The 14223-nt window shown below is 37.4% G+C and overlaps 1 protein-coding gene across 1 annotated transcript; it reads left to right on the top strand.

Moving 5' to 3' along the window:
* The first annotated feature begins 301 nt into the window (after window positions 1-301).
* On the top strand, window positions 302-13875 carry OR2M4 (olfactory receptor family 2 subfamily M member 4). Its single transcript, XM_055381279.2, has 2 exons — window positions 302-465; window positions 8096-13875. The coding sequence occupies exon 2, from the start codon at window positions 8115-8117 to the stop codon at window positions 9048-9050; it is 936 nt and encodes a 311-aa protein (XP_055237254.1). The 5' UTR covers window positions 302-465; window positions 8096-8114; the 3' UTR covers window positions 9051-13875.
* Window positions 13876-14223: the final 348 nt, after the last annotated feature.

Below are 14223 nucleotides of genomic sequence, written 5' to 3'. Positions count from 1 at the left end.
TTACTTTGTATAAATATTTCCTGTTTTAATTTTAATCGCATTTTAATAATCTGTAAAGATTTAAGTTTATCATTAACACAATTTACTTCCTAAAGAAAAGTAGGCAGCCATTTATGACTTTATAGCAAGTAAAGAATGACAGTATTGGCAAAAAAGTAACTAGAGCCTTGGGGTCCACATGGATTTTGTTTCCTAGGAGAAATTCTGAAAGAAGGCATGCCATCTATAATTGATGTCAAGGGATTTAACATTTTGTGGAGGTATAGAATTTAAGGTCCATGATGCTGTGGGGTGGATAGGCCTTCAGACAAGTGGGTCATTTGGACTACTGGAGTTGCTGCTTTTGAATCTTTTCTAGAAGAGAAAGAAGAAAAGGTTGTAATACAGCTCAGGCAGTGATTATTATATTCCAGAGTATAAAGAACCCAGAATTGATTTGGCGAATTTTCCCCTTGATCACCACCTGTGAGTAAGACATATAACACTCTTTAAAAAAAAAAAATTCCGTTATGTCTTGTGCTGACCTTATATGACTTTATTGAGGAAAATCATGAGTTCATGTGCATTAAAAAGCTTTTGGAACACTATACAGAATTACACAAGTGTAAGCCTTCCTCAATCTGATTATTACAATTAGGTAGTTCTTCACAACTACCTAATTGTGGAGTATCCTGGAAATGTCATCATTTCTCCTGCAATCCTGGACTCTCTTTCTGTTTCATACTAAAAATGAAGGAAAAGAAGAAAGAGAGACATAGTATTCTTAATGGTTATTTTAATTTGTTGAATATTTATTGAAGCCTTTATGAGAAACATAACTATCTTCTACCTGGTAGATCTACACCTCAACATGAATTTACAGAAACAATCATATACCAAGTGGTGTCTATCTACTGCTTCAAACGTACATGAAAATTTGGACTTAAAAATTTTCTACATACCACCCAGTGTAAATTTTTAGTTTAGAAATTATTGGGGAAGTGATTCACTCCCACAAAGTACCCAGTTTTCTTATTTGTGTTCTTAATTTTTCATGAAATATACTAATTCATAAAATTCTGACAATCAATGTTATAAAGATGAAGTAAAGAAAAATTTAATAAAATCTGATTTAGTTAAATTCCACAGTGTGTGAGACATTCTTGAAATCTGGACACATTGAATATGCTACAATATGTGGTTGGAAATCTTCAGGTTGGTAAAAATCACAAGGTCTAGGGAAAAGCTGGACTCAGTGGGGTTGAGCTTCTTTCCAAAGACTTTGTGCCCACTTAGATCTCTTCATAGTTTATGTTGTTTCTCCTTCTCTGATCGCCATTAATATTCCAAAATTTCTTATCACTTCAGGCCCTTTTAATATTATTTTGTTTTCTTTTTATTTCTATTTTAGCTCTAATTTTAGCACTTATTTTCCTCATATGCCTTCACCTCTCTTCCAGACACTTAATTCTTCCTCTCACTTAGTCAAGTGCCTTCTATCATCTTCCTCATTCTTCTCCATTTTTCATTAATAATTGACATAAAATCATATGGAAGAATCAAAATAGTTCTAGCAATGTGAGGATTTTACAATTTCATGTGACATTGTAACACAATTCTATTCTTAAAATGGAAGAGCAAAGAAAGGTACTGCTCCTTCTTTATGTTGATACCTTCAAAATGAGGCTAGATTTTGTATTCATTTAGAGAGGCATCAATATTTTTATATATTCTTGTAGGAAATTTGGATTCCCTCTACATCTATGCAGGATTAAAATAAACGAAGTACCTAGAACATAGTAATCATACAAATGAATGAATGTGTCACCAGCTGAGGAGTTATTCTCTAGTTCAACATTTGCTATATCTTGTTATTTATCACATTCTTCTATTTCTAAACGTTAAAATGGATAATGTAAATTTTATTTTGGAATATTGACATAACAGTTTAATTTAGTTAATATAAAATAAAGCCATGTTACTTTTTGTGTGTCATGAACATAAGTAAAGGGGTCTCTGTTATTTAGTTTTCCTGCTTTAAAAGGGATTTTACCATTAATTATAATCAGCAGAAGTTCATTTAGAGTACCAAGATATAAACAGAACATTTCCTGGGGAAGGTGTTAGCAGCAAAAGGATTTCAAACTAGTTTTCACTTTATAAATAAAGTGTTGTGATAGGCATATGCCACATACCATTAAGATGTAACAGAATCTGCTCTGGCCTTAAGGGTGTATAATATACTTGGTTTGATGTACAAATTTGAATATATAGCTTGCTGATATGAAGTAGGAAAGCTTGCTATATGTCTACTTATGGGATGAGTCATGGATATGTCCAAGAAAAAAGAGGAGATAATTGGATTTCTTTATAATTTCATTGAATTCCACAGAATAAATTTGAAAACTACTACCTGCTTAGTATTTCTTAATGGAATAAAAAATAAACACCAAGGATAAACACTCACAATGGTAAATAATCTTCAGAAAATAGTCAGTATCAAAAAAAAAATTATATGAGTATGCAAAAATATTGATGTTTCTATACAGCTAAATAAATTTTGAAAAATAGTAGTAGGAAATAACAACAAAGACATTTCATCATTTCAAGCTTTGAAATCTGGAAATTCAAAAAAAATTTGGTGGCAGTTATGTATATCAGGCAGAAATAACAGCAGGACTAGCTTTGGATTGAGTTTTATTTGGGATATAATTAATTTGGGACTCCAGGGTACTGTTTTACAATATGATGTTTTAGAGCCATGTTTGAAAAAAAGGCGGGGGAGGGGCTAGAGATAACAACTGAGAGCTTTTTACAAAGACCTGATGGTTGATTTTATTTCCACCATCTTCTTCTTCCACTGTTATTGCCTGGGGTTTACCCTGGCTCCCTTGGATAAAGAAGGTGTTTGCTCCATGATCTTCAGGCTCGCAGATTTAACCTGTTCAAAGCATCAAATGTGCAATGTCCAAGATATTTTCTCAATGCAAAATCATTTTACTTCACTTCACATCTTTAGTCCACAACATAAATTTCCTCTTTGATATTTGCTTAATTAGAAACAAAATTGAAATGTATTTAAATACTCTGATTCTTTATATTTCTCCAGATGCATTTCTTGTAGTGCTCCCTGCTCCACACGACTACATCCTGAGTTCTGCCCATCTTGAACTGGGCTGAGTCAAATATTTCTTTTTTTTTTTTTAATTTGTATTTTATTATAGGTTCCAGGATACATGTGCAGAACATGCAGGTTTGTTACATAGGTAAATGTGTGCCATGGTGGTTTGCTGCACCTATCAACCCGTCACCTAGGTATTAAGCCTCACATGCATTAAGTATTAGTCCTGATGCTCTCTGTCCCCTCAACCCCCTTAACAGGTCCCAGGGCGTGTTGTTCCCCCACCGCTGTGTCCATGTGTTTCAACTGTTCAGTTCCCACCTATGAGTGAGAACATGCAGTGTTTTGTTTTCAGTTCCCATTCTATAGGTTGCCTGTTTTCCCTGATGAATTATTCTTAGCAAACTGAAGCACCTTCATTCATGTCCCTGCAAAGGACATGATCTCCTTCCTTTTTATGGCTGCATAGTTTTCCATGTTGTATATGTGCCACATTTTCTTTATGAGATGGTATCTCATTGTGGTTTTGATGTGCATTTCTCTAATGATCAGTGATGTTGAGCCTTTTTTTTTTTATAGGTATGTTGGGCACATATATGTCTTCTTTGAGAAGTGTCTGTTCGTGTCCTTTGCCTACTTTTCGATGGGGTTGTTTTTTCTTATAAATGTAAGTTCCTTGTAAATCCTGGATATTACACCTTTGTCATATGGGTAGATTCCAAAATTTTTCTCCCATTCTGTAGGTTGCCTGTTAGCTCTGATGATAGTTTATTTTGCTGTGCAGAAGCCCTTTAGTTTAATTAGACTCTATTTTTCAATTTTAGCTCTTATTGCAATTGCTTTAGGTGATTTTATGATAAAATCTTTGCCCATGCCTATTTCGTGAATCATATTGCCTAGATTTTCTTCTAGGGTTTTTATGGTTTGGAATTTTACATTTAAGTCTTTAATCCATCTTGAGCTTATTTTTGTATAAGGTGTAAGATAAAGGTCCAGTTTCAGTTTTCTACATATGGCTAGCCAGTTTTCCCAGCACCATTTACTAAATAGGGAATCCTTTCCCCATTGCTTGTTTTTGTCAGGTTTGTCAAAGATCAGATGGTTGTAGATGTCAGGTCTTATTTCTGAGATCTCTATTCTGTTCTATTGGTCTATGTGTCTGTTTTGGTACCAGTACCATGCTGTTTTTGTTACTGTAGCCTTGTAGTAAAGTTTGATGTCGGGTAGTGTGATGCCTCCAGCTTTGTTCTTTTTGCTTAGGATTGACTTGGCTACGTGGGCTTCTTTTTGGTTCCATAGGACTTTTAAAGTAGTTTATCTAATTCTGTGAAAAACGTCCATGGTAGTTTGATGGGAATAGCATTAAAGGGCATACATTGAGCAGTATAGCCATTTTCATGATATTGATTCTTCCCATCCATTAGCATGGAATATTTTTCCATTTGTTAGTGTCTTCTCTTATTTCCTTGAGCAGTGGTTTGCAGTTCTCTTTGAAGGGGCCCTTCACATCCCTTGTTAGCTGTATTCCTAGGTATTTTATTCTCTTTGTAGCAATTGTAAATGGAAGTTCATTCATGAATTGGCTCTCTGCTTGTCTGTTGTTGGTGCATAGGAATGCTTGTAATTTTTGGACACTGATTTTGTATCCTGAGACGTTGTTGAAGTTGCTTGTCAGCTTAAAGAACTTTTGGGCTGAGACAATGGGGTTTTCTAGGCATAGGATTGCTATCTGCAAACAGAGACAATTTGACTTCCTCTCTTCCTATTTGAATACCCTTTGTTTCTCTCTTGCCTGAATGCCCCGACCATAACTTCCAATACTATGTTGAATAGGAGTGGTGAGAGAGGGTATCTACAGAACTCTCCAGTACAAAGTAACATAGTATACATTTTTATCAGTGCCACATAGCACCCACATAGCACTTACTCTAAAATAGATTACATAATTGGTAATAAAGCACTCCTCAACAAATGCAAAAGAGCTGAAATCATACCAAACAGTCTCTCAGACCAAAGCATAACCAAATTCGAACTCAAGACCAAGAAACTCACTCAAAACCACACAACTACATAGAAATTGAACAACCTGCTCCCAAATGAGTCCTGGATAAATAAATTGAGACAGAAATCAAGGAGTTCTTTGAAACCAATGAGAACAAAGAGACGATGTATCAAAATCTCTGGGATGCAGCTAAAGCAGTGTTAAGAGGGAAACTTAGAGCACTAAATGCCCACATCAGAAAGTAAGAAAGACTGACACCCTAACATCACAACTAAAAGAACTAGGGAAGCATGAGCAAACAAATCCAAAGGCTAGCAGAAGACAAGAAATAACTAAGATCAGAGTGAAACTGAAGGAGATAGAGACACAAAAAAAGCCTTGAAAAAAATTAATGAATCCAAGAATTGATTTTTTGAAAAATAAAATGAAATAAAATAGACTGCTGGCTAGGCTAATAAAGAAGAAAAGAGAGAATAATCAGATAGACCCAATAAAAAATGATAAAGGGGATATCACCACTGACCCCACAGAAATACAAACTACCATCTGAGACTACTATTAACACCTCTACACAAAAAACTAGAAAATCTAGAAAAAATGGATAAATTCATGGACACATACACCCTCCTAAGACTAAATCAGGAAGAAATTGAATCCTTGAATACATCAGTAACAAGTTCTCAAATTGAGGCAGTACTAAATGGCCTACCAACCAAAAAATGCCCAGGACCAGATGGATTCACAACCGAATTCTATCAGAGGTACAAAGAGGAGCTGGTACCATTCTTCTGAAACTATTCCAAACAATTGAAAAAGGGGGACTTCTTCCTAACTCATTTATGAGGCCAGCATCATCCTGATACCAAAACCTGGCAGAGACACAACAAAAACGGAACACTTCAGGCCAATATCCCTGGTAAATATGGAGGCAAAAATTCTCAGTAAAATACTAGCAAACCAAATCCAGCCCCACATCAAAAATATTATCTACCACGATCAAGTCAGCTTCATCCCTCGTTCAACATACAATAAACAATAAACATAATTCATCACATAAACAACCAATGACAACAACCACATGATTATCTCAATAGACACAGAAAAGGCCTTAGATAAAATCCAACATCGCTTCGTGTTAAAAACTCTCAGTAGCCAGGCACGGTGGCTCATGCGTGTAATCCCAGCACTTTGGGAGGCTGAGGTGGGTGGATCACCTGAGGTCAGGAGTTTGAGACGAGCCTGACCAACATGGTGTAACCCTATCTCTACTAAAATACAAAAATTAGCCAGGTGTAGTGGTGGGCGCCTGTAATCTCAGCTACTTGGGAGGCTGAGGTGGGAAAATTGCTTGAAACCAGGAGGCAGAGTTTTCACTGAGCCAAGATTGCGCCATTGCACTCCAGCCTGACAACAGAGTGAGACTCTGTCCCCACCCCCCCCCCAAAAAAAACAAACTCTCAATAAACTAGGTATTGATGGAACATACATCAAATTAATAAGAGCTATTTATGACAAACTCATAGCCAATATCATACTGAATGAGCAAAACCTGGAAGCATTCCCTCTGAAAACCGGCACAAGATGAGCCACGTTTCATACAGTCGAGCCTTTGCTCACTGTGGTAGAACATGCCCCCTAAGTCTCCAAAGTAGCACATTGCAGTGAAGCAGTTAAAGACCACAGAAGGGTTTTCTTTTGTCCCTAGATGTTTATCTGATTTGATTTATAACACTTGGCCGGGCGCGGTGGCTCACGCCTGTAATCCCAGCACTTTGGGAGGCCGAGGCGGGCGGATCACAAGGTCAGGAGATCGAGACCATCCTGGCTAACACAGTGAAACCCCGTCTCTACTAAAAAAATACAAAAAAAAAAATTAGCTGGGCGTGGTGGCGGGCGCCTGTAGTCCCAGCTACGTGGGAGGCTGAGGCAGGAGAATGGCGTGAACCCGGGAGGCGGAGCTTGCAGTGAGCCGAGATCGCGCCACTGCACTCCAGCCTGGGCAACAAAGCGAGACTCCGTCTCAAAAAAAAAAAAAACAAAAAAACAAAAAAAAAAAACACTTTATTGTAAAAAGAAGAAATCAATTTTTTCAAAAGTACAAAGGTTTTCGAATATCCTCACTACAAAAAAATGATAAACGCATGAGGTGATGGTCACACTAAATACCCTGATTTGATCATTATGCAAAATATATGTTTTGAAATGTCAAAATGTGCCCCCATAGATATTTACAACTTTAATGTATCAACTTAATAAAATTAAAAATAGAAACAAAACAAGCAAATAAACAAACAAAAAATGCAGCTTCTTTTCCACACAGAATTGGAAGGAAAACAATTATCCTCAGAAGATAAGTGGATGATTTATTCTTCCTTAGAAAAATATTTTAATGGGTGTTTTGATTAAATAAGACAAGACTTCACGACTTGGTCTGAGATAGAAAAGTTAAAACATAGAGTACTATACCCTTCTCTGAATTAAAGTGTACAGGTGTCCCCAAGGAGTAATGTCATTGATCTCATATAATCCTTCACTGCGCTGCAGGTAGGATGGTAGGGAAAAAAAAACATGTTGTCAACGAGACTACTAACCTGGAGAAATATTAGGACAGAAGGAGAAAAAATTCTGTAAGGAATTTTCTTTTATGAGGTATGATCCTAAAATTTAGCAATAAAGGCATACAATGATTTTTCTCCTAGGTTTTCTATTGACTGTACATGTGGGTAAGTAGGAAAGCTCTTATACACTTCAGCATTCTTGTCTGTAAAGTAAATGTCCAAATGTACTCCATGTATACTCTGTGAAAGTTGGATGAGGAAATAATTGTAAAAGCAATGGACTAATCCACACAATTTACCATGACTAAAGGAAGGTAACTGAACGTTGGTGAGAAGGCCTTATGCATGCATATAAACTGCCCAGTAGAGTATGTCACAGTATGTATTTGAAAACTGAATTGATAAATAAGCTTGTACCTTCTTTGGAATTCTCAGATAAGGCAAATTATCCAGGATGGTGTGGGAAAACCAGACCTTCAACTCCATCTTCATCCTGCTGGGAATCTTCAATCACAGCCCCACCCATACCTTCCTTTTTTCTCTGGTCCTGGGCATCTTCTCACTGGCATTGATGGAAAATATTTCCATGGTTCTCCTCATCTACATAGAGAAACAGCTCCACACCCCCATGTACTTCCTCCTCAGTCAACTGTCCCTTATGGACCTCATGCTCATCTGCACCACTCTACCCAAGATGATCTTCAGCTACTTGTCTGGGAAGAAATCTATCTCTCTGGCAGGTTGTGGAACTCAGATATTCTTCTATGTGTCCCTGCTTGGAGCTGAATGTTTCTTGTTGGCTGTCATGGCTTATGACCGCTATGTGGCTATATGTCACCCTCTTCAGTACACCATCCTCATGAATCCGAAACTCTGTGTCTTCATGACTGTTGCTTCCTGGACCTTGGGGTCTCTTGATGGGATTATAGTGCTTGCAGCTGTCCTGTCATTTTCTTACTGCAGCTCTCTGGAAATTCATCACTTTTTCTGTGATGTTGCTGCCCTTTTACCTCTATCCTGCACAGAAACATCTGCATTTGAAAGACTACTTGTCATTTGTTGTGTGGTAATGCTAATCTTTCCAGTTTCAGTTATCCTACTTTCCTATTCCCATGTCCTTCGAGCCGTCATCCACATGGGCTCTGGGGAAAGTCGTCGCAAGGCCTTCACTACCTGCTCCTCCCACCTGTCTGTGGTCGGACTCTACTACGGTGCTGCTATGTTCATGTACATGAGACCAGCTTCTAAACATACGCCAGACCAGGACAAGATGGTGTCGGCCTTCTACACTATTCTCACCCCTATGCTGAACCCTCTCATTTATAGCCTCCGCAACAAAGAAGTGTTCGGGGCACTACAGAAGGTCCTGAAGAAAAGAAAGTTAATATGACCTTATCAAAATCTTTTTGAGTGCCTACTGTGGTCAACACTCATTCAAAAAAACTGGAATCTCTTAAATTATTCTATTTCTATTTCTGGTAATTTGTATTAATATTTTCCACTTCTTTTCAAAATTATCTATTCAGTATATTATTACATATACATCGTTTGTATACTAAGCTAGATTTGGATGTTAGTATAAGTGGTTTAATCCCTGTGAATGACAATTATATTATTAGGTGTCACACATGGGTGGTACTTGATTTTAGGATGCTTACTTTTGAAGCCAGGTATAAGTCTGAAGGGTCTTAGCTGTATCAAAAAGCAAAGGTTGGAGTTGATCCTCTGTTTTTGGAGAGATGCTTCTTTGTTCACAAATTACTTACCTATTAGTACTTGTTTTTAATTTGCCCATCCTCAAACCCAAGAATGACTATTTTAATACTGATTCTTCTTTACTTGACTCCCAAGTATTTAAAAGTGCGGAGTTAGTATCAACACTTTCTTCAATCAAGTTTTATGTCTGCATAAAATATTTCCTAGAAACTTGTATAAACATACACACACTTAAGTATATATGTGTGTGATCTTTATGCTAATAAAATTAAATATTTTAAGGAGTCCACATAAAATATCTATTTGGTTGGGCTGCACAGTCAACATCTGTATCATGTCTGCTTTTATTCCTTATAATCCTTATATTAACCATCAGAATCTGAAGGCAGAGCAAGATGATGGAATAGAAGGCTCCACTGATTGTTCACATGCAAGGACAGCAATTTAACAATAATCCACACACGAACAACACATTCATGAGAGCCAAAAATCAGGTGAGCCCTCATAGTACCTGGTTTTAACTTTATATCACTGAAGAGGCAGTGAAGAGGTAGAAAAAACAACTTGAACAGACAATGCCACCCCTCTCTCACCACTGACAGAAGGAACAGTGTGCTAAGAGTGTCTCTGGGCTCTGGTGAAAAAGAACACAGCAATTGTGAGGCTTTGAGCTCAGTGCTGTCCTGTAAGAGCAGAAAGGAAAACCAGATAAAATTCAGCTGATGCCTGGACACAGGCAGAGCCTTTAAACCAGCCCTTGTCAGAGGGGAATTACTGATCCCAGTGGTCAAAAGTTGTGTTTCCACAAACCTTGACACTGAGGGCTAAAATGCGCTGAGGCTCTAAGTAAACCTAAGAGGCGGTCTATGCCATAAGTACTGCAACTCTTAGGTGAGTCCTAGTGCTGAATTGGGCCCCGAGATAGTGGACTGTGCGGGGGGCACATGAACTACAGAGACACCAGCTGGGGCAACTAAGGTTGTGCTGGCATCACCCTTGCCTAACCTCAGGCTGCACAGCTCATGGCTCCAAAAGAGTTCTTCCACTTGAGAAGAGGAGAAGAAAGAGTGGAGAGGACTTTGTCTCACATCTTGGATACCAGTTTAGCCACAGCAAGAAAATGCACTCGTCAAAGCTATGAGGCCCTTATTCCAGGACCTCCATCCCAGACGACATTTCTATATACACCCTGGGCAAGAAGGGACTAACACTGTTGCTTAATATTTTGCTTCGTAAGCACCAATGGATTGATTCAATTGAAATTTTTGTACTCACCACAGTAATATTCATAATTATTATTTAGATTGACATGCTTATTTTTAAGTATAGTATAATCAAATGTTTTCTAATTTAAAAATGTGCTAGCAAATTTTAAAAATTAAAACAGAGGCTAATTTTATCCTTAAAAAAATAATTTCTGGGCCGGGTGCAGTGGCTCATGCCTGTAATCCCAGCACTTTGGGAGGCCGAGGCGGGCAGATTATCTGAGGTTGGGAGTTCAAGGCCAGCCTGACCAACATGGAGAAATTTCATCTCGACTAAAAAAATACAAAATCAGCCGGGCGTGGTGGCCCATGCCTGTAATCCCAGCTACTGGCGAGGCTGAGGCAGGAGAATCACTTAAACTTGGGAAGTGGAGGTTGCTGTGAGCCGAGATCATGCCATTGCACTCCAGCCTGGGCAACAAGAGCAAAACTCTATCTCAGTAAATAAATAAATAAATAATTTCTGTTAAATATAAAAAGTAGTTTTTATCATAGCAAATGTCGCCCTAGCTATGTCAAGTCAAAAATTTAGATTTATTGGGATTTTAAAAGAAGATAATACTATGTCCCTATGTGTTTCATTCCACTTTATGATACACACTGGAAATGTTTATGCTCAGTTTTTGGAAGCAGAATATATGTGTCGTGGGTACAGTTGCTCAATTTATTCAATTTATACTTGTATATGCTGATTCTTCACCAATGAATTCAATTTTATTAATTCAATGAATTAAATTTTATAATACAAAACAGTGAATTTAATGACATATCTTTGCCAGTCAGTGTTCACTGGTTGAGCCAGAAAGAGTTTTACAAGGTTTTTTTTTGAGACGGAGTCTTGCTCTGTCACCAGGCTGGAGTGCAATGGTGGGATCTTGGCTCACTGCAACCTCCACCTCCTGGGTCCAAGTGATTCTCCTGCCTCAGCCTCCCGAGTAGCCAGGACTACAGGCGCATGCTACCACACCTGGCTAATTTTTGTATTTTTAGTAGAGATGGTATTTCACCATGTTGGCCAGGGTGGTCTCAATCTCTTGACCTCGTGATCCGCCCGCCTTGGCCTCCCAAAGTGCCTGGATTACATGCGTCAGCCACAGCGCCCAGCCCCGAGTTTTACAAAGATTTACTGTACTTTCACTCCCACTCCGGATCTTCTTTAATCAAAACATATAGCAAGCATTTCAGTAATCATGATAACAAATAGAAGTGTGATTTACATTTTGTCAGCAATATCACACCTTATGTGAAACAGGTAAATTTAGAACAACCAGAAAAGAAAGACTTATCTGTGATCTACTAAGAGAAGTATGAAAATTGAGCTTGAAATGGAAACATTTTATGATATGAATCGATAATGATTTTGTACATTTTATGATTTTACACATAATATGCAGAAAAAAGTAATTTTAATATGCAATTATGTAAATTGCAAAATCTACAAGAAACATTTGAAAATAATTTTGATATTGATGAATTTAAAGTTACTTTTTAGTTTATATGTTAAATTTTTGAATTTGATGTTAATAATACCGACTTGGAAGAAGTTATATTGTTTACTCAATTTAGTGATGAAAAATGTTTTGAGTATGTTTGGGACATTGCGTATATGTGAATCTAATTTTTGAACTGTAAATTTTATTAAATTTAAATGCAGACCAAGTATTTTTGAAAAAAAATTAGTGTCTGAATTATGAGCTGAAAATGTAAAGTAAACGCTTTATTTTAAAAAGTTTATACATAAAATGTAAAATATATCATTATTAATTTTTAAGGTTGCTTACCTGTTGAAACAATATTTTGGACATATTAGTTTTAACTTAATTTTTGGTGTTGAAGTTTGGGCTGTAATCCAGTAGATAGCGCCTGAGAGTAATGCCCGTAGAGAGGCTCCTGATGGGCCACTTGGCTCTTTCGTGTTTCCTGGCATTCGCAGGCACGCTGTCCGGTGGGGGTTGAGAGAGATGACTCCTTACCAGGACGACTCCTGAGCCTTGGAGGAGGCCCTTCCAATTACTAGCACCTCGCCTGCATTTCTTTTGTTAGATGTTTCGGGCTACAGCCCTCCCTCAGGCAGAGGCCACAGCAGAGAGAGCTACCTTTCAGCATATACAGAAATTAACTCGAGATGGATTAAAGACTTAAACGTAAGAAAATCCTAGAAGAAAACTTAGGAAATGCCGTTCTTGATATTAGGTTTGGCAAATAATTTTTGGCTAATTTCCCAAAAACATTAGCAACAAAAATTGACAAGCTAGACCTAATTAAAGAGCTTCTTCACAGCAACAGAAATTATCAGCAGAGTAAACAGACAATCTACAGAATGGGAGAAGATATTAGCAAAACGTGCATCCAACAAAGGTCTAACATCCAGATTCTATACGGAACTTAAGTCAACAAGCAAAACCCCATTAAATAATCCCATTAAAAAGTGGGCAAAGCACATGACCATACATTTCTCCAAAGAAGGCATATGAGCAGCCAACAAACATGAAAAAACGGTCATCATAGTTAGTTATGAGAGAAATGCAAATCAAAACCTAAATGAGAGACCATCTCACACCAGTCCAGTCAAAATGACCATTAATAAAGTCAAATAATAACAAATACTAGTGAAGCTGTGGAGAAAAGGAACACATATACACTGTTGGTGGGAATGTAAATTATAGTTGAGCCACGGTGGAAAGCAGTTTGGAGATTTCTCGAAGAACTTAAAACAGGGCTGCTACTTGACCCAGGAATGCTATTACTGGGGATACATCCAAAAGAAAATAAATTGTTCTACCCCAAAGACAAATTACTCATTCATTCATTGCAGTGTTATTCCCAATAGCAAGGAATCAACCTACGTGCCCATCAATGGTGGATTGGATAAAGAAAATGTAGCACATAAACACCACAGAGTACTACATAGCCATAAAAAAGAACAAAATCATGTCCTTTGCAGCAACATGGATGCAAATGGAGGCCATTATCCTAAGTGAATTAATGCAGTAACAAAAAACCAAATACTGCATGTTCTCACTTATATGTAGGAGCTAAACGCTGGGTACTCAAGGATGTAAAGATGGAAACAATAGACACTGTGGACTACCAAATGGGGAAGGAAGGAAGGGGAGTGGGGGTTGCAAAACTACCTATGGGATACTATGCTCACAACTGGGTGATGGGATCTATACCCCAAACCTCAGCGTGATGAAATATACCCATGTAACAAACACGCACATGTACCCACTGTGTCTAAAATAAGAGATGAAATCGTTTAAAAAAATAATTTAACATTTCATCTTAACTTTTAAAACTGTGGTCACTAGTATATTTTTAAATTACCTGGGTGGCATATTATATTTCTTTTGAAGTATGTTTATCTAGATGACTAAGATACGGTGATTTCCATTGTATTTCTATTAATTTACTACTTTAACCTCTTCAAAACCCACACAATTCCTGAAACTCCAGTAAGTAGAAGTTCCTATGTTAGACTCAGTATCTTTTCTAGAGCAAATTAAGATGGTCTTATGCACCTACTATTGATTTGGTAAATGAGCTCTTTTCTATCACTCTGAGGAAAGAATATCAAGAACA

Source organism: Gorilla gorilla, chromosome 1, assembly GCF_029281585.2.
Source record: "Gorilla gorilla gorilla isolate KB3781 chromosome 1, NHGRI_mGorGor1-v2.1_pri, whole genome shotgun sequence".
NCBI classification, from domain to species: domain Eukaryota; kingdom Metazoa; phylum Chordata; class Mammalia; order Primates; family Hominidae; genus Gorilla; species Gorilla gorilla.
Note: the sequence above shows the minus strand (reverse complement) of the source record. Positions and strands in the feature narration are given on the sequence as shown.